The 21,720-nt window shown below is 42.3% G+C and overlaps 1 protein-coding gene and 1 non-coding gene across 2 annotated transcripts in view; both read right to left on the bottom strand.

The window, feature by feature from the left end:
• The window catches only part of ZC3HAV1 (zinc finger CCCH-type containing, antiviral 1), a 61,832-nt gene that overhangs the window by 4,478 nt on the left and 35,634 nt on the right, over positions 1–21,720 (bottom strand). The window contains exons 7-12 of the mRNA XM_007177077.2: positions 20,079–20,253; positions 14,503–14,623; positions 10,505–10,607; positions 8,143–8,233; positions 7,189–7,319; positions 6,685–6,815 (exon numbers count right to left, since the gene is read on the bottom strand). Coding sequence (XP_007177139.2) covers positions 6,685–6,815; positions 7,189–7,319; positions 8,143–8,233; positions 10,505–10,607; positions 14,503–14,623; positions 20,079–20,253 — 752 coding nt within the window. The remainder of the gene's footprint in view (positions 1–6,684; positions 6,816–7,188; positions 7,320–8,142; positions 8,234–10,504; positions 10,608–14,502; positions 14,624–20,078; positions 20,254–21,720) is intronic.
• Positions 2,581–2,687, bottom strand: LOC114237055 (U6 spliceosomal RNA). Its single transcript, XR_003622852.1, has one exon. It is a non-coding gene; the product is annotated as a U6 spliceosomal RNA (small nuclear RNA).

The following is a 21,720-nucleotide window of genomic DNA, read 5'->3' as shown; positions in this document are numbered from 1 at the left end:
TTATATTGTGTACGTTCTAAGGAGGAAAAGTCATTTACTACTATGGGAAGGTTCTGGAAAACGGGAAAGGGAGACGAGATGTAGCACGAGCAAACAATTGACCCTGGCAGAGCTCGTCAGACAGTTGATCCATCGTCCTCAATTCTAAAACAACCTCTGATAATCACTGATGTTTCCAAACTCAGAAGACCAACAACCATTTCCTGACAAATTAAAATTTCCTGTTTTTATTTTTACTATTGCCCAATGTTTTTCTGCCCTTTAAAGGAAAGGAGTATATATTGCAAATTCTGATCTTCTATGCAAAAATTAATAAGTAAAATGAATTTGCTGTATTTACGATGACACATGTTTAATACATTTTTCTTTTATTTTGCTTGGTGTTATTATTGATTTTTTTTTTCATAATTAAGATGTCTGAATTCCAGAAATATTGCTTATCCTGAATAAGTCAGATACAGGCCATTCTGGGTAAATGATGTTCAGCTATATTTAGAATTAAAAAATAAAAGTCTGGCTATACTGCCCTACCATTTACAGTCCCACTCTCCTTCCCAAACACAGTTAATGGCCTGGTGGGAATACTCTCACACTTGTTTCTATGTATTTACATACATATATGTACATAAACTCTGATACGTTTTATGTTTATTTGTTCCTAAATGGGATCATGCTATATGAACTGTTCTACAACTTTTTTTCCCACTTTGGTCCAAGAAATCTTGCTATGTCAGTACATCTAACCCCAACTCATTCTTTTTAATGGCTGTATAGGATTCCACTGTAAGAATGCATCATAATTTAATTTAATTACTCCTGAAATTAACTGATGAAAATGTAGGTTGGTTTCACTTTTTTTTGTCTATTACCAGTAACACTTCTAAATAAATGCTAAAATATCCTAGTAAATATATCTTTGAGAATGCATATAAATATTTCTGTAGAACAGACTGCAAAACTATAGTGGCTGAGTCATAGGATACGAGCATATTAAAGTTTGATATCACAAATTGCCCTCTACAAGTGATCTAAAAATGTTACCACCGATAATAAAATCATGTTTCTCCACACCCTTGCCAACATTGGATATTATCTATCCTTTTAATTTTTGTCAATAATACTGGGCAAAAAGATCTGATTTTAATATGCATTTTCTGAATACTAGTATACTGAGCATCTTTTCATATGCTTATTGGCATATTTCATATATGCCAATATATGAACTGCTTTTTCATCTTTTTTTTCTCTGAACTGCTTTTTCATCTTTTTTTTTTTCCTGTTGTACTGTCTTTTTCTTACTGATGTGTGACCAAAACAAGCTTAAATTCAAGAACTAGTAGGTCCCTCAAGATCTTTTTAGTCTTATGAAGTGAGCCAATAGGTACTTGGAAAATGACCAGGGATACAAACAAAAGTCAACCCACCATATTTCTCTTGTGCCACCCACTCCTCTCTGTGCCAAAGATGCTCCTTCAGCTGCATTCTGTACTGCTCTGTTATAGCCTCCGCAAGCAGACTAGGACTAGAGGCTATGCCCTCTTTATTTGTATTATTTCTCACTGTGATGGACCCCCACTGCATATTCTGTATGCACTACCCATCTCTTTTCATCACAGGACAGTCATACTTCATTTCTTAAGTGTCTACAAAGAGCAATTCCTCGTATGTCAATTTCTAGAACTTCTAAACAATTCAAGCTGTTTTGGAATGAAATCTTTCTAAAGCATACACACCTCTCTGATTTTCAAAAAATAGAACAAACTCATTTTACCCTTTATTTTACTAATACCTCAGATGCAGATATTAATTCTGACATATGGTGTTATAACAGAGGGATGCCCTGTTGAGTTACTAAGGTGGATAGAGCTGTGTTCTCCTATACTAATGACTCCATCATGAGAAAAAAAATTGTGTTTGTGCCTTGCAGATCATTTTTCCTCCTTCTCCACTTAAAAGCTATTAACTTTCTTCTTGCTGCCTGCCTCTAGTATCTCTTTATTCCCACTCCACACACTTGCTGGGCTGAGAAAAAAAACAGTTATTGGCATAAGACTAAATGGATTCTGAGGAGCTCCCAAGGATAAACATACATGATCTTTGGTACAGGAATTTTATGACAACGTGGGCTACTTATACACAGTTGTTCACTCTTTCAGACCCTGAGTGACATTCCAGAAGGCTAACGTTTACAGATAAGTGAATTCTAGTTATGCATGTAAAAGGTGTAAAGTAAATAGTATGGAATTACTGGTAAAAACAGATTTGACTTAAAGCAATTGGAATTAACCATAAAACATATTTTCGACATTCAGGGGTAGCTGTACATATGTCTTAATGGCACTGAGTTTTTTTTTTACAGTTGTTCAATTAAATTTTTTCTATCTTCTAAGAAAGTCTGAGCGCTAATATGATTATTTTTGTTTATCAATGACAACTGAATGAAAAATGACTCTTTATACAGGCCTTATAGATCTTTAGAGGATATTTTTATCATTCTCCATTGAGAAAAGAGTAACCATCACCCTAAATAACTGAAAGAAAGCATCAGTTTTTTTTTTCTCCTTTTTTTTTTTCTTTTCTTTTTTTATGGAATGCTTCACGAATTTGCATGTCATCCTTGAGCAGGCGCCATGCTCATCTTCTCTGTATCGTTCCAATTTTACTATATGTGCTGCTGAAGCGAGCACAGCATTGGTTGTTTTTAAATGATGCTTATATAATCTGGAATCTACATATGCTTAAATGATCCAAACCAAAGACCCAACCTTTTAGCCCACTCTCCTAAGACCTGGACTCCGTCTTGTTGCAAATACCCCTTTCAAGGAACAGATCCTTTGAAACCCAACATCCTCTTCCCCACTCCTGCCACTGCGTGGTTGTAGGCCAACCTCACTGCTGGCCGGGACTCCTGAGACAACCTCCTAATTGTTCTCTCCACCTGCAATCCTGGTCCTGCCCATCCTCTCTTCACACTGTAGCCAGAGACATGTCATTTCTTTCCTAAAGCCATTGGTGGTTTGCAGTTGTCCTCAGGATAAAATCCATCATCCCTTTAGCATGGCTTGCAAGGTCTTTCAGGATCTGACCCCAACCTACGGCCACAACCTCATCTTTCGTCACTCTCACCACACCTTAGGTGTGCTGTGCTGTCCACAGCCTCCCTGGCCTTTGTCAATCTCTCATCTTCATAAACACTCTTCTCTCGACTTTTTTTTTTTTTTTTTTTTTTTTTTTGCCTAGCTAGCTTTTGTTTGTCCTAGAGATCACACTTAAGACTTCACAATGTGCTGATTTTCTAGAGTCTACTTTGATTCATTTTTTCATGCATTCAGTATAACTGATGTAATGGGATAATACTGTCAAAAATATTATGCTTTTTTGCCTCCGATTCTTTATACACAACTATCCTTCATTTAGCCAGACACATACTTTGCCTCAAAGAGAATTAGAATCTTGGAAGGAATATATAAGGAGAAAGAATTATGGTCAGCTTTTGATTACCAAAATAGGATCTAGAAATACATTGCAAAAAATGGCAGACTTTGTTAACTAGAAAGAACTCTGAATAAGACCAGGAGAAGGAACCCTCTCTTGGTTGAGAGTCAAAAAGGGCCAACTTGGCTCTGACTCAGTCTTTCAGGGACCTTGGGTCTGGGCCCAGAGGGTGGTCAGTGGCTAAAAGTCAGAGATGACAGGGGAGTCCAGGAGCAGAGGAATGCGTGTGTCGCACTCCCTGGTAGAACACCAACATTCCAATGCCCTGGAGACTCTTTGGAGTTTTCTATATAGACACTCAGATTATCTTGACATTTTTGTTTCCTTCTTTCTAACTATTTGGCATCTTGAGGTACCTGGGTTGCAGAATCTTGCACCCTGGATCCTAAACATGTTCCCTGACCTTATACATGTCCCGTCTAGTGTCTTGAATCCAGTTGGTACCAGGACAGGTCCTTCCTTGCTTAGCCGCCCCCCAAACAAGTGCTTCTTTTTCTAATTTCACTTTGCTTCTGCTTTTTATCCAAATCTGAGTTTTTATAATCTCCTCTGCTGTTAAGGTGGGTGGCTTTCACCTAACTGCTGCAGTTCTTCTCAATCCAGTCTGATCAGTTCTGGGCCACCTTCCAGCCTGTAGGAACTCACTTACTCACCTGCCTTCCACTCTTCTCCTCTACGTCCTGTTACATGCCTGGTTTCCAACTCCAGTTTATCAAGATGTAACCCAGAGCCCTTTTATCCTTCCAGGCATGTCTTACCACCTCTTACACAGTCATGTATAAATTACACAGACAACAGCCTATCCAGAGGGGTTTCACGCGTACAACAGGGGTTCTTTTTTTTCCCCTCAGAGAGTAGCCATCTCTTTGAGATCTGCCCCTTGGCCTCTTTTAAGATAACTGCCTGATCTTTTTAAGATTATGGACCCAGTGGTTCATACCAGTCTATCTAGACCGTATTAACAGCATCATGGGAGACAGGACTGGAAAGCCAACATTAAAAATAAACACAAACAGAACAAAAACACTTCCTAATTCCATGTAACAGGAGACAGGTCAAGGAACAGGATCCCTCCCTGACCTTCACAAGGGAGGGTGGCATGGGGAAAAGTTCCTTGAGGGACGCCCTGCACATCCGTGAGAACTGCAGGCGCCATCCTCGCCTCTTGCGTCCATGCTACACAAAGGCGTATACTTGGCCATGAACAACTCTCCCCTTTCACCAAATTAAAGGAAGAATGACAGCCAGTGAGTAACACTGTCAAGCCATCCAAATACATTTCAGAGCGTTTCAGCACTCTTCTGTTCATAAAAGAGGAGAAACAGACTAAGCATCCAAGAATGTCACTATCAGAGCCAGTTATGGCCAAGACCTGGGAACATGTGTGTATATATATATATATATACATACCGTATTTCCATTTTGTAGGAGAAATATTTGTTTGACTTCTGACATAAGAGACTCATGAGAAACTGATGGGGTTTATTTTTTTTATTTTTTTAAATTTTTATTTATTTAATTTATTTATTTATGGCTGCATTGGGTCTTCGTTTCTGTGCGAGGGCTTTCTCTAGTTGCGGCAAGTGGGGGCCACTCTTCATCGCGGTGTGCGGGCCTCTCACTATCGCGGCCTCTCTTGTTGCAGAGCACAGGCTCCAGACGCGCAGGCTCAGTAGTTGTGGCTCACGGGCCTAGTTGCTCCGCGGCATGTGGGATCTTCCCAGACCAGGGCTCGAACCCGTGTCCCCTGCATTGGCAGGCAGATTCTCAACCACTGCGCCACCAGGGAAGCCCACTGATGGGGTTTAAATGTCACACATGTTATATTTCACTCAAGATGTTTACTCCGCTTTCTCCAAACATTTCTCGGTAGGTTTTAGTGATGTGTTTAAACTTAAGAAATGCTCATCTAGTCATTCCCCAGCTTAAAACCCTTCATTAGCTTCCCATGCCCTGGGGTCAAGTCTATTGCGTGGCCATGTCTTGGACCAATTATTCCTGACTCTTTGAGGCTGGTGAACCCCACCTGTTCTTAGGAATACCTCTCCAACCAGATCAGGTGTCCACAGGGCCTGTTCTTTTCATCTACAGCAGCTGAACATTTGCAATCATTAAATTATGTGAAATAATGGTGGGGGGGGTGGGAGCATGTCTAACTTGTTCACCACTGTGTCCCCAGCATGTAGCACATAGAAGGCACTCAAAAATATTTGTTCACTGACTGATTGGCTTCTTGCTTTTTTGGGAGGGGCATTGAATTTAATCTTAGGTATATGAGTTGAGCCCCCTTTGAAAATGTGATAAACTATTACTTGTTCCCTTAAGATGAGTGATTCTTGGACTTGCCTGGTGGCGCAATGGTTAAGAATCTGCCTGCCAGTGCAGGTGACACGGGTTCGATCCCTGGTCCAGGAAGATCCCACATGCCGCGGAGCAAGTAGGCCTGCGAGCCACAACTACTGAGCCCACATGCTGCCACCACTGAAGCCCGCGCGCCTACAGCCCGTGCTCCGTAACAAGAGAAGCCACCACAATGAGAAGCCCACGCACCACAACAAAGAGTAGCCCCCGCTCGCTGCAACTAGAGAAAGCCCACGCGCAGCAACGAAGACCCAACGCAGCCAAAAACAACTTTTTTAAAGAAAGAAAAAAAGATGAGTGATTCCTTGGTTTTTGTTTGGTTGGGTTTTGGGCTTTTGGTTTTTGAGTTGCATGAAGGAATTTAGGAACAAAAAGAAAGCACTGAAAAGATTTTGTGTAACCACCAGTGTGGCCTGAGATGGGAGAGGCCTCATCTCCCATCTTTGATTAGAACCTAGCAGTGGCAATAGGATGTGCATAGGTCAGGAAGAGCCATGGCTGGAACTGAATAGCAATGGTAGACAAAGTCATCAACAAGGGGGAGTACCTTGCAAGATGTATGAAATGCCTTGGTTTCCTGGCCCTGCCCTTCCCGCAAAACACAAAAGACAGGAGGGAAGCAGGGCTAAGGTGCAGTAATCAAGTCCCACAGCAATTTCCCACTCTAATTTGGACATTTCAGGTTAACATGAGCTTATTTTCTCTACATGACTGTAAAAGCCTGGATGTCCTGGTTAACACAAAATAATTACATATACCTCATAATAGGAGCATGTGTAGAGCCTGAGTGATGGTTCTACTAGTTCGGCTTCTCTATCCCATACAAACCTTTTCCATATTTGGTGTCACGAATTCCATGTAAGACCCAGTCAAAATTATTCGCACAGATAGACTCTACATGGGTGCGTCTCATTGCACAAAATAGGATTAGCTCGTCTCTGTTCATCTCCTTTTTCTTCCTAATAGAGGAAATGTGAGACTTAGTACCAGGAACATTCCTCATCCACTCCAGTAAATAACATTAATCCCAACTAAAGTCTAATCATCTTAAAATTTTATTCTGCTAGCTTTCAGAATGGAGCTACTAACATTAAGGCAACAGCTGTAAAAAATAAATATATGAAAACTTTTAAATGATAGACACATGAAAGCATTTAATTGTAAAGCTAAAGCTGAAAGAGAGAAGCTTGAGTGGACACAATGAAAACACAACTAGAGATTGAAGAAACTGTTGACTACTAAAATGAACCAGTGAATATAAATCTTAAAAGATAGATCTTCACTAATCCTTTCAAACTTTATGTCAAGAAACCTGATAATGTGGCCACCAACCTTTCAAAAGCCTTCAAGAGCTTTGCGTTCCGGATCTTCCTTATCTTTTCAATCTTGAAATTTTTCATGGAAGCTTTAAAACGCTCACTCACTTTGGCATATTCCAGAGAGTCATTATTGATCTCAAACAACTAAAAAAAATTTAAAAATATATGCGTGTGAAACAGGAAACATTTAAGGCATGATACGTCCATATGAGTGGCTCCCTGTGTCATGGAGTATCCTTGCCAGGCCTCTGACAGCAGATGGGGTAAGCCGGCTTAGGGTTTCCACATCTGGCAGTTCATTCCAGTGACGAACTAGACGGCACGGAGCTCGTCTGTTCAGGCTGACTTCAGGCGAACAGAGCATTATGCCTGAAGGCAAACGGAGCGTCCCCACCCCATCCCCAGGTGTGTGACTTAGCCCAATGACTCGGTGAGTTCCCTGCCTAAAGCCAGTGCGGGGGCAGAGGCATTAGAGGTACCCAAGGAGCCCAAGCAGAGCTGCCTGCACCCAAAGCTGGAGTCTGATGTGGAGGCTAAATGATCCAGGAAGAGTCTCGCCCCAACCAGGCGAGGTGATGAGGTAAGGCACACCTCAACTGCCACAGAAACTTGCTTTTTAACTCCAACTAATGACAAGTCGCTCTTACTGTGAGTTCCAGTTTTCTCGTCTGTGAGGTAGGGAATCGAGTATCTATTTTACAAGTTTGTTGTGAGGATCTATCCCAAGGGGATCGTGTGTGCCTGGACTCTGGAAACACTGACGTGCCCTGTAGACTTGTTCTCTGGGAAGGTGGCACATGACACAATCACCATTTAGATGCCAGCCTTTGAATCTTGATTCAAGGGTTTTGCAGAAGCGATTCACTCACTCCTTCACTCATTCATTCATTCAAATACACACATTTATAGCAAAGTGCTTTGTCCCATCTTTAAACAATTCACCCACTAAAAAGTAAAAACCAAGTACCTCATAGCCATTCGAGGATGAGACGCACGTGTTCCGTTGAGGAAGAAATATCGAGGTGAAAGGCTCTGGTTGGGTCCTCACCTGCTGATGGCTGCAAACAAGCCAGAGAAAGAAATTCACCTGGCTCCCTGTTTCATGTGCCCAAATCACTTTCTGTGCTTAACTTCAACTAAGGTGAGGTTCCTCAGAAAACTTCCCCTTCGTATCTTCTTTGGACTACATCCCTGCATATTCCTGGTACACACATATCAGTAATCATGCTTTTAAAAAAGGTGGTAATCATTCATAATTTGGTAAATTGTTATTTTCCCATTGATTTAAAATGTAAAAGCCTTGACTCTTTTTTACATTTCTGCTTAACCTTCAAAGGTCCTAATGTGTTAGCATTAAGTAAGTTTGTCTTACAGCTTCTTTGTCAAGTGATAAACACTAAAATAGGGGTATAGGGAAAAGAATCCTGCCTTTCCTGGATGAACTGTATTTCAGAGTAACCATACACGTGGGTGTTCTCTACTAACATGTACAATACATAGGGGTTTATTGTACAATTTTAAGTTTGAAATTTTCCATAATGAGAAAATTAAATTTTTAAAAATGCTTTAAGGAAAAAAACTCTTTAAAGACCCCCTTCTGTAAAATGAAGATTCTTTTGGAATGAAAGAAATTGGCCCCAATTTATATTTTAAGCTCCGATTTCCATACTATACCAGTATAGTGCAGAACAAATTCAATTGATACGTTGTAAGGAGCTCATCAACAACGCTATAGTTCATTTCTCTTCAGGCTGTTCAGAATAATACTCACAGCCCTTAGTCTGTCCTAAAGCAGTGTGTCCCCTCTGGGCTCATGACAGCAGGATTCAAGCTGGTTCTCTCCACAACCGCCCATGAACAGTTTTCTCAATTCATTTTATTCACTCACTCACTTAGCTGACTGTTTAGTATCACTGTGTACCATTCATCATACAGAATATCTCAAGAGCTTTGAGGAGCTGATATTTGTGGAGGGGGCGGAAGAGGTGGAAGATTATGCTAGGGGAGACAGGTGGGAGTGTACTCGACGCCTCTCAACCCTGCGATATTTTTACTTTATCCATTTGAATGTTAAAAGAACTGGAGGGAACCTTAGCTGGCTAGGCTGATCCAATTCTAATTCTTGGGAGTTTGAATTAAGAAATTCAGAGAAAATTGGGTAGTAGCGGCAGAAGGTACAGCTGAAGGGATATAAAGATTGGAATAATGAGGTTAAAATTGTCAAGCACTAGCCAGAGAAAAGTCTTAGGAGATATAAAGACAGATATACACATAGATATAGATAAGGTTGCTGAGTCTCTTAGCAGGGGAATAAGAATAAGAAGAAAAGCAGCTAAGATTTACTTGACAAATGTACTAGGATCAAGCCCATGTTACAGATGGGGGGATGCAGAGTGATTAGTTTGTCCAAATCCACACAACTAATAAGCAGCAGGCAGAATCTGAGCCTAGACATGTAGCTCCAGAGTCCGGCCGTTAACCTGGTCACAGGCAAAGATCTGTGACCTCAGGCTGCTCAGGTCCTAAAGCAGTACTGGACCCAACTCCCGGTCCTAAGGCCCGCAGAGAGCTCAGCTCCCCAGCCTTGGCTTCTTGTAAAACGTTGTTTTCCCTACTACACCACGTTTATCCCTTTAGTAACTTCCCGTTTCCATGGAATAACTTAATTCTTACAACCAAAAGGACCTAATTAGAACACCGACTTCACCACCTGCCTTGACGTCTGTTTTACATAATCACTCATCACCCAGGGAAAAAAAATCCAACTCCAAAAATGTTCCTGAGCAATGTAGGTTTGACTGAGTTTCATGAGCAGACAGAGGGGTCACCCTGAAGCCCCACAGCAAAATTTCCTTTTCAAATCCCCTTTCATCAACTTTATTTTTTCCCAAAGCCTTTACTCAGGCAGCTACCACATCCCTTTTTTCTCTCCATTTCTTTCTCAGCCTCCCACCCCCTATAAATCCACTCAACAAGACTAGAGATACCCAGAAGAAGCCACAGCAAAACAAAAACCCAGTAATTGTGCATTTGATTCTTTCCTAGGAACAACCAGCCGTTCACAGCTGAGGAAGCTGCTCCCAGAGTAAGAGAGCTGCCCAAAGTCCCCCGGGACTTGGAGGGAAAGACAGACTTCCTGCTCTAGAATTCTTTCAGTCACGCTGTACCGCGTAGCAAGTACCTCACTCACTGTTAAAGCAAAAGGAAATTGCAGTGTTATGTGAGCAGGAACATTTCAGAAAACAGGGTCCAGATTCAGGAGTGACTCAATAAGATCAGTGTGTGAACACGTCAAATGTGTGCCAGCAAGCAGCGTCCAAGACACTCACTCTTGTCCGCGCTTCACCTGCTCCACATCCCAGTAAGACACAAATGTCGGCCTTCTGACGATATCCTTTTGGGTCTTGGAAGCTATGTTTGTCTGAATCATCCCTTTAGACAGAAAAAAGAAAACACAAATCAAGAATCAGTCCTAGGAAATGATTTATTGTTATTTTTCAGAGGCTAGTAACACAGCAAATATTCATGACTCAACTGTACGTGTACGAATCGAGAAAATCCTTTTGGATGGAAATTACTCATGATAAAAACTTGTATTCTTCACTGCCCTTAGTATAAGACCCAGAAAACACAGAGGTAAATGAGCATTCCTGAATTAATCTAATCTTTAAATCAAAGTCAGGTGGTAAAGAGAGCTAGGGCAGCCAGATTACAAGACGTCACCCATGACAGGCATCAATGATTATGGGTTGGAATGTGGTAGCTATATCTTAGAAGTTTTTTCCTACCTCAAATGTGAAATGTCATTTTCAATTCATGCATGTTGTACACCTAAGTCTAAGCTGCAGCCAGCATGAGTTCTTTAAAAAGTAAATCATCGTACATTGCTAGTGAAAGTATAAAATGGTGCAACCACTTTAGAAAACAATTTGGTGGTTTCTTATAAAGTTAAACATGCACTGCCTATGCAATCCAACAATCCCACTCCTTAGTATTTACCCAAGAGAAATGAAAAGCTACATCCACATGAGAACTTGCGTGTGAATGTTACTAGTAGCATTATTACAATAACCAAAAAATGAAAACAACCCAAATACCCATCAACAGGTTAATGGCTAAACAAACCATGGTATATCCATTTTTTAAAAAAAATTTATTTTATTTATTTATTTATTTTTGGCTGTGTTGGGTCTTTGTTGCTGAGCGAGGGCTTTCTCTAGTTGTGGCGAGCAGGGGCTACTCTTGGTTACGGTGCGCGGGCTTCTCATTGTGGTGGCTCCTTTTGTTGTGGAGCACAGACTCTAGGCACGCGGGCTTCAGTAGTTGTGGCTCGCGGGCTCTAGAGCACAGGCTCAGTAGTTGTGGCACAGGGGTTTAGTTGCTCCGCAGCATTTGGGATCTTCCCGGACCAGGGCTCGAACCCGTGTCCCCTGCATTGGCAGGCAGATTCTTAACCACTGCACCACCAGGGAAGCCCCATGGTATATCCTTACAATGGAATATTACTCAGCAATGAAAAGGGAACGACTACTCTATATGCAACAACATAGATGAGTGAAAAACAGTATTCTGAGTGAGAGAAGTCAGCCATATGCAGAGTACACACTACAAGGTTCTATGTATATGGAATTCTAGAACAGATAAAACTAATCTACAGTGACACAAAGTAAATTGGTTGCAGAGGAGAGACCAATTGCAAAGAGGCATGAGGAAACTTTTTGGATTGATGGGAGCATTCTAGATCTTGATTAGAATAGTATTTGCACGTACTTGTCAGCACTCATCCAACTGCACACTTAAAATGGATGCATCTTATTGCAGCAATTATGCCTCAGTATAGTTTTACATCAACATCAACAAAACAAACAACGACAGAAAGAGCAAATCAGATCATGCCACAGCTCTGCTCAAAACCTTCTCAAGGTTTCCAGCTCATAAAATATTTAAGGTTCAACGTCTGCTCTCATCTCTTACACACCTCCTTCCCATGTGCATGGGCTGCCCCCTCCCTTCCAAAGTTTCCTCCTCAGATAAAAGCAGGCTCCCTCCCATGATTCCTCCATTCTCTTTCTGCTTCATCACATTGCTTCATTTTCCCCGTAGCTGTAATTATTTTCTGAAGTTGCCTGGTTTGCCAGCATCCAGAACAGGGCCTAGCACACAACTGACACTCTAATACTAGTTTAATGAATAAGAGCAAATAAGAAATAGAAAGAAAATAGTCTGGAACATTGCAAACTTCTCTGAACTGGTTTCTATGAACCAAGTGAACAAAATTATGGGGCTAAAATTGCTCCAGATTCAGGAACAAGGTATATTGGTTCTCATCTCTCCACCACCTTTCACCACAGGGAATACCACCAAGAAAAATTTTTTTAATTTAAGCCCATTTTGAATTTGACCCCAACAGAGGAGATTTTTATTTTTCTCTATTGCCTTCTAGTCTTGGTCCACATGCATACATTGCTGCACTTATCGTGCACATTAAAGTTTTAAAAATTCATTTCTGTTTTAAATAGAACATAAAAACCGAAAAGTACAGAAATACAAACTTGGGGGTCTGTCTTCTTCATTTAACAATATCAAATTTTGCTTTTACTGCAGTTTTCATAATCATAATTTTTAACAACCACCCAATACTCCACTGAAATTTAATACCTTAATGTGTTCAGTCACTACCCTACTGGTACACAGGCTATTCCTCTACTTTAGTACTATAAGTAAGGCTTTAACAGAGACCTTTATGCCTATAGCTTATTTTTTTCTTGTGAATTATTTCCTTAGAAAGATTTCTGAGAGAATAAAAAAGCAAGCATATTTTAATATCTCTTGATATGTATTGCCAGGTTGCTTTCCACAGAGGTTGGTATAATGGTCCTTCAAAGCTATATGACTTAACACACCATAATTGGTACAGGACCCAAATCTCATGTACCACCTGGGAATGTCAAGGACCTGACAAAATCTCCTTTACCTCTTTCAAAGCACCTACAGGGCTGGGTCCTGAAAAGGCAAGTATCTGACCACACGCAGGGGGTGTCCCATGGATGCAGCCGATGGGACAGTACATTCAGAGGGATAGCAGTTTCTGCCCTGGTTGCTTACTAAACACAACAGACAGACAGGTAGAAGGTAACCAGAAAATCTTTCTATGAAGGCTCAAATAAACATGGTGGAAGGCAAAGTCTTTAGAAAAGGTGATGGATAAAACCATTGACCTAGATGATGAAGCCTAAAAGGAACAGCAAGGTTCTAAAATTCAGAAGGGGGGCTTCCCTGGTGGCACAGTGGTTAAGAATCCGCCTGCCAGTGCAGGGGACACGGGTTCGAGCCCTGGTCCGCGAAGATCCCAAGTGAGTCCGCGTGCCACAACTACTGAAGCCCGCGCGCCTAGGGCCCGTGCTCCGCAACAAGAGAAGCCACCGCAATGAGAAGCCCGCGCACCGCAACGAAGTGTAGCCCCCGCTCGCCGCAACTAGAGAAAGCCCGCGTGCAGCAACGGAGACCCAACACAGCCAAAAATAAATACAATAAAATAAATAAATTTAAAAATAAACAAATAAATGAATAAAATAAAATCAAATTCAGAAGGCACCCACAGGCCCAAGGTCTCTACTGCAGTCATCAGCACCTGAAAATTCTGCCTCAGTCTGGGAAGCAGCCCACCTAGAATCAGAAATTAAGAATGGCAGAGCCGGGGCTTCCCTGGTGGCGCAGTGGTTGAGAGTCTGCCTGCCAATGCAGGGGACACGGGTTCGAGCCCTGGTCTGGGAAGATCCCACATGCTAGGGAACAGCTGAGCCCGTGAGCCACAACTACTGAGCCTGCGCGTCTGGAGCCTGTGCCCCGCAACAAGAGAGGCCGCGATAGTGAGAGGCCCGCGCACCACGATGAAGAGTGGCCCCCAGCTTGCCACAACTAGAGAAAGCCCTCGCACAGAAACGAAGACCCAACACAGCCATTAATTAATTAATTAATTAATTAATTAATTTTTTAAAAAAAAACTAGCTGTTTATCCTTAAGCAACCACTCTCTTAAAAAAAAAAAAAAGAATGGCAGAGCCGGAAGTACCCCCAGAGACCACGTAATCCAATGCCCCCATTTTACAGGGTGCTCGGTGCTGTCCCCAGCTACTCTGCGTCAGAGCCGAGGCTCCAGGGGACAGGTCTTCTGACCGCCACTGGCTCCCACCCACTGAACTGCCTGCCTTGCTAAAAAGAACCCGGGTCCTGCGCGCAGCACGCCGGGCTATTCCATGCCCGCTCCCACGCGGACGCCACAGGCCGGATTCCGGCGACAGGCACCACTGCCAAACACAAAGACTTACCTTGGAAACTCAGCTCGTAGTTCTGTGAACCCGCCTGAAATGGCACAATTCCCCTGGGACAGGATAGAAAAAGAGACTCCAGGTAGGAAGAGTCGACGTTTGAAACTTGCTCATTGTCTTTCTAATTTAAAAAAAAAAAAAAAAAGGTGAAGACTTCAGGGTAGGCTTTTAAGAAATTTCTACTATGATATCTTATATAACTTTATTTTAGCCATGGGATTTGAACAGGAATGCACCCTGCCTCTCAAATCAGACTGCCAAGTTTCCTGGGTGGGACCACACCACACCCTTCTGTCGTCTCCACCGCGGGGCTGAGAGCACGCTCTACACTGCAGAAACTGACCATACCCTTGGTGGAGGCCTGAAAAACAGAGCTCTTTGCAAGTCTTTTACACCTTCCATAAAATACGACTCAAGTGTACAGAGCAACTGGTACCCGACGTGCAGACGTGATGTCTAACAGAATCCAACACCCTGCCATGAAGTAGAACGTCACAGCTATCAGCCCATCACACGATGAAAAAGCACAGTTTAAAGCTGGTATGAAGGCAGGTAAAACTCCAATAGGTGTACTGCTGTCCAAATGAGAGTGACCTAGCCCTTCTCCTCCGGCTATAATGAAAGGGGCACCCCCAAAATGGAATGATATAATCTCCAGCCTCAAGGTACATATGATGGGTCTGAACACCAGAAAGGGTGGGTAAAGGGAAGTGTGTTATCCTAGCAAGGGGGCAGGCTAGGTCACCATTCCACTGTCCCCACCCTATGTCAGGGATGACAGACCAGATATAAGCCCCCAAGAGCAGGGGTTCCCAACATCTAATGGTAAGGAGTTCTTGTTCCTCGTGATCTAGAATGGAGGATGACAATGAGATCCTGCTGGCAGCCGGTGGTGGGCAGGGGCTCCCAGTCCCTTTAATGACAGGCCAGACTCTGCAGCCCTCAGCTACATCCACCCCATTCCCCTTCCCTAATGGAAATGCCTGCAGGATGTAAGGGGGGACAACCAGAACGAAAGCTTCCAAGGAAGACGTCCCAGGTAGAGAGGTCTCTTAGCCTGGAGAGGAACCTGGTGGCACAGGAAAACCGGGTTCAAGTATTTGCACACAGTGCAAAGCACGAATAAACTTGATGTGTTTCTGGAGGTAGAACCAGGACAAATGGGAGGAAGGGACAAGAAGGCTAACTTCAGCAGAACTTTCTGAACTACAGTCGTGAACAATTACGTCACACCACAACGATGTTTGTTGCAACAGCTGCTGGGACATTATGTATCGGGATGATGGTAAAAGAGACTGCCATCCAGGGTGGGCAGTAGGAAACTAAGTTTCCATGATTAGATGATTCGCTGGGAAACCATATGCCTTCCTCAGACCCCAAAGAATGGCTGAAGTGGGCAAACACCTGCGAGCAAGGGTGGGGAAAGGCAGCCATCACCTCTGGGTACCCTGGATTTTTTTGGGTTTTCTTTGTTTTGGGTTTTTTTTTTTTTTTTTTTGGCTGCATCACGCAGATTGCAGCAACTTAGTTGCCTGACCAGGGATTGAACCCATGTCCTCAGCAGTGAAAGTGCAGCATCCTAACCACTGGACCACTGGGGAATTCCCTGGGCACCCTGGTTTGATGACTTGAATCTCTGCCCTAATTTCCCATCCCCACAGTCCTGTACCCCTCAACTGCCTGCTCAGCTCTGCAGAACCCTGTTCCTGGCTGGAAGGAATCTGCAAACTCTAAGTCAAAGCCTTTGAAACTTGAATGTAAATGTGAATCACCCAGATCTTGTTAAAATTTGGATTATGATTCAGGGGAAGTGGGGGAAGAGTTTTGGAGCCTGCATTTTAAAAAAATTAATTAATTAATTAATTTTCTTTTTGGCTGCATTGGGTCTTCGTTGCTGCGCGCGGGCTTTCTCTAGTTGTGGCAAGCAGGGGCTACTCTTCCTTGTGGTAAGCGGGCTTCTCATTGCCGTGGCTTCTCTTGTTGCGGAGCACAGGCTCCAGGCGTGCGGGCTCAGTAGTTGTAGCTCGCAGGCTTAGTTGCTCTAGAGCACAGTCTCAGTAGTTGTGGCTCGCGGGCTTAGTAGCTCCGCAGCATGTGGGATCTTCCCGGATCAGGGATCAAACCCATGCCCCCTGCATTGGCAGGCGGGTTCTTAACCACTGTGCCACCACGGAAGTCCCAGAGCTTGCATTTTGAACATCTCCCAGATGACACTGACATTGCTGGTCTGCGGACCTGACTTTGACCAGCAAGGCTTTAGGGTCTATATCAGCCATATTCACTAGAACTTTCTTTGATGATGGAAATTTCTCTGTGTTGTCCTATACAGTAGCCACGAGCCACATGTGGCTCTAGAGCACTTAAAGTGTGACTAGTGTGACAACTGATTCTTAATTTTATTTGTTTAATTAATTTAAGTTTAAAATTAAATAGCCCCAGAGACATTGCTTTGGGAAAGATCCCCAGTGTTCTTCTTCCTTGCTGCAAGTAATAAATCCTTCCTTCTCTGGGAAAAAATAAATAAATAAATAGCCACATATGGCTAGTGGTTGTCATACCGGACAGAACGAGGCCATTAAGTCAGTGTCTGAGCATCTGCCCAGCCTCTCATGGTTCACCAGTCCATTCCTCTGGCTCTGCCCTCACTGTACTCCAGTTCTGAATGGGTGAGTGAATGAATGAATGAATGGTAGAGCCTTCAATTATGCATTCTCCCAGAAGACTTGAACTTATACCTCAGTTTCAGCTACCAGGTCTTGGCTTTTGTCTTGTGCCTACATGTTTGCCTTGATCTCGGCTTTCTAGAGCTATGGCTTGCCCTTGCCCTGGGCAATTCCCTCAGGTCACGGACTCCTGCCCCAAAAGGCCAGCTTTCACAGCTACTAAGCTTGGCTATCTGCTGGTAAACATCTTGAGGGTCTGGATCTGCACCCCCTGACTGATGCAAAGCCCATGACTGCTACCTGGCTCTGCCCTCCAGTCACTCCTGCTGTAACCCCATCCTGCACCATCGCTGCCCACCGTCCTCTCCTGGCCCACCATCCATGTAGGTGCAAGTCCTGGTTAAGCACCTGAACTGCCATATATCAATCCTACCTTCCAGAGGGTTCACTGTCAAACATATGCATCTACCCTTTGTTGGCAAAAGTTTCTATTTCTCCCAGTTCCTACCAGAGAGGTTCCTAACCCGGAAATCTCAGTTGCCCAACTCTTTTTTTTAACATCTTTATTGGAGTATAATTGCTTTACAATGGTGTGTTAGTTTCTGCTTTATAACAGTGAATCAGCTATGCATATATGCCCAACTCTTATTAAAAATTCAGTTGCAAGAAATAAAACCTGTAGGGCTCTGTCTGAAAGCTATTCAGTCCACTCTGTTCTCTAAATATTCTAACCGGTACACTGGATCAAACAAGGTCATCAAACAACTGTAAACTTGGACCATAATACATAATACATTGAACTATGAAAGAAACCAGGCTGCAACTTATGTCTGTGTTTCAGATCTCCCGGTACCACCATTTTTATTTTACTTAGATGACCAGCAAGGAAAACACCACACCCAGGGCCTGTTTTTCCTTCCTTCCTTTCTTTTTTTTTTTTTCCTTTTATAACAGAAGTGCCCACTCAATTTATATAATGATGGGTCTAACTAATATGAGACAGTAAGAGTTTATTCACATCCTCAAAGAACACATTCCATTTCTTACAACAGACGAGTGCCACAGATTCAATGACTATAACATTTTTTGTGTTCGTAGGTAGGAAGTTACATTCTAGAACTGTGCATTTAACATAGACTGAATATCCCAGGGAGAACTTCATATTACAGAAGTTTTATCAGGAAGTTTCTTGATGTTTTACTAGGGGACATGAGTGACAGAACTTGTGTAAATTTAAATATGATCTTTTACCCCATAAAGTTCCTTTTGGTCTCTGGGATCACGATGTCACTAGAATACAAATATTTTCTAACCCTTCTCCCCTATCTTACTGAAAATTGCAAGTATTTGACCTAAGAACCATTGAGACCTATAGTTTACTATTTTAATTTCATTTCATTTCATTTTATTTAATTATTTTATTTAATAACCAAGGCTAAAGAATTTGAGTTTATAATTTCTCTTTCCACAGGCACCTCACAGAATCACTTTTATGGAACTGCACTTTGACATCATCCTCGGCTTAAATATACGAAGAGCCCGTACAAAGCTAAATATCACAGGGGTTTTCATGCCGAGGTGCTTGATAGGTCACCGCAGGAGGGGAAAGCAAAGAGCTCTGAGCCCCGTCCTCTTTGCACAGGGCAGCTCTGCTTCACCCTAGTTCGCTCATGTAGGTTCTGTGAAAGATTGTTTGATAGCATGTATCTGCCACTAAGACCGCTGGGAAACCGCCATGTACTGCAGGGATGGGGGGATCAAGGTTGAAGACCTCACTCACCACAGCACGCAAGGTCCCCTCTGTGTGCCCCATAGGAGACCTTTTTCTCAGGCCTCACCAACAGAAAAAAAGCCATGCTTCTCCTGAGTAACTGGAATGGTCTTTTCATGGAGGCACAGGGGATCGTATAACAGATAGTGTTTCTTTGCTTGCTTTGGCAGCTAGGGAGCGCAGAGCCAAATGTATAGCCCATCCACTTCTAACCCTAGAGAATCTGACGCTGGCATTTCCTCGTCCCTACTTTGTCTTTGGCTTCACTTTCATCTCTTGCTTTTCTTTTCTCTTTCTCATCACTCTGATTTCATTGCCTACTTAAGCTCACTCCCTCCCTCTCTCTCTCTTTAATCCTATGAATCAAAGGGAAGAAAGGATACTAGACAGAAGCTCTGCTTATCTAAACTTCTCTCCCGAGTGGCATGGACTTATATACACTACCAAATGTAAAATAGATAGCTAGTGGGAAGCAGCCACAGAGCACAGGGAGATCAGCTCGTGCTTTGTGACCACCTAGAGGGGTGGGATAGGGAGGGTGGGAGGGAAACGCAAGAGAGAGGAGATATGGGGATATATGTATAGGTATAACTGATTTACTTTGTTATAAAGCAGAAACTAACACACCACTGTAAAGCAATTATACTCCAATAAAGATGTTAAAAAAAAATTAAATTAAATTGAAAAAAATAAACTTCTCTCCCTTTACTATGTCCCTGTGCGGGTAAGTCTAGAATCTTCTAGTCCACCTGAATCCAGACTCTGACTGCATCCTAGTAACCATCTATATCAGTCTTCTGATTTCTCACTCCTGCCTCCTCTTCTGGCTGAAAGCAGTAGTCTCTGTACATTTATGTACTAATACATAGAAAGCTATCTCAAGGTTCCAACCCAGTCCCCGATAGCGAGGAAAGAGGGATATTTGGCTGGCTCATGGATCAAGGAGTTCCTTAAAAATAATTACAATTTTTTATGATGCAATCGGAGTCCATGCTTGCTGGGTATAATGTAAAAAAGCACCACTTCTTCTACCACGTCCATGCTTCATGGGTAACCACATAGGTGTCAGACACTGTACTACTAGTTTCTTCTGAAGTTGGCAAGTTTATACAAGAGGGTCCACAAGGAGGAATGGTACTCACCTTCTCTCCATATTGAACCCATTTGTCATATCCATTTCTCCAGTACCAAATCCATTTTGTGGTGAAGAGAGAACTGGCCGGCATTGTGACAGATGAAGGCGTGGAGAGACGTCGGACGGGATTATAATCACAAGTCATCTTCTGGAAACTGATTTTATAATTTCCAATAGAAACGCTGAGAGGGAAAAGTTTAGTGTTAACAAAATGCTTCACTGAAACAAAATGCTTCTGTTTTCTATACTCTGGTCTTCCCTAATAAGAGGATAGAATTAAACCTTGAGAGGTGAAAGGGATCTTTGAATTTCCCTTATACAGCTTTCAGTCTTACACATAAAAGAAAAAACTGAACTACAGAGAGGTAATGCAACCTGCCTACCCCACATATTCAATGGTGGCACAAAATGTGTTCCTCCCTCAAAAAATATCCCCCATGGACAACTGTGCCCACACAAAACAATGGATTGGCTCAATGTTTGTTAGAAAGTCAGTTAGAAACTCACAGTAGGTCAGTTTTTTTCAATTATCATTAAAATAGCTATCAAAGTGTGGTCCAAGACCTTTTCAGGGAGCCAGCAAGGTCAAAGTTATTTTCATAATAATATTAAGACATCACCTGCCTTTTTCACCTTCATACCCTCACAGGTGCACAATGGAGTTTTCCAGAGGCTACAGGATGTTCGATTTCACAATAAAGAGATTTGCAAAAATATATAACAATTTCAGGGCTTCCCTGGTGGCGCAGTGGTTGAGAATCTGCCTGCCAATGCAGGGGACACGGGTTCGAGCCCTGGTCTGGGAAGATCCCACATGCCGCGGAGCAGCTGGGCCCGTGAGCCACAACTACTGAGCCTGCGCGTCTGGAGCCTGTGCTCCACAACAAGAGAGGCCGCGATAGTGAGAGGCCCGCGCATCGCGATGAAGAGTGGCCCCCACTTGCCACAACTAGAGAAAGCCCTCGCACAGAAACGAAGACCCAACACAGCCATAAATAAATTAAAAGAAAAGAAAAAAAAAAGATAACAAAAAAATATATATATATATTTCTTCCTCTGGGTTCCAGTCAAAAAAAGTTTGAAAGCCACTAATGTAGGTGACCTAGACCACCCCCAAATCTACCAAAAAAAAAAAAATATATATATATATATATATATAACAATTTCAGTCTTCTCAGTGAATTTGGTTTTGTTTTGTTTTGGAAAAGTCATTTTTATAGTTTTACTTATATACAGTTATATATGCATATAACTATATATAATTTAGATATATAATTATCTAAAAATGTTATGTTAACATGAATGAGTTTATTGTTGTTATTTTTAATGTATCAGTAAATATTTAATTTTTCTCAGTTGTGATTTTTTTTTTTCTCAGTTGTGATTTTTAATATGGTAAATATCAATAGCTATAATCCACATAAACAGAAGTTCTTTGGGATTCCCAATACATTTTAAGACTACATAGGGCTCCTGAGACCAAAAAGTTTAAGAGTTACTGCTCTATGAAACACCTAGATCAGTGATGTTCAACCAGGAGCGATTTTGTGACCCAGGGAACATTTGACAATGTCGGAAAAACATTTTTGTTTATCACAACTGGCATGCAGTGGGTGGAAGCCAGGAATGATGCTAAACTGCCCTCCCAA

Source organism: Balaenoptera acutorostrata, chromosome 7 (genome assembly GCF_949987535.1).
Source record: "Balaenoptera acutorostrata chromosome 7, mBalAcu1.1, whole genome shotgun sequence".
Classification (NCBI taxonomy): domain Eukaryota; kingdom Metazoa; phylum Chordata; class Mammalia; order Artiodactyla; family Balaenopteridae; genus Balaenoptera; species Balaenoptera acutorostrata.
The sequence above is the reverse complement of the archived record's forward strand: the minus strand, read 5'-3'. Positions and strand labels throughout refer to the sequence as shown.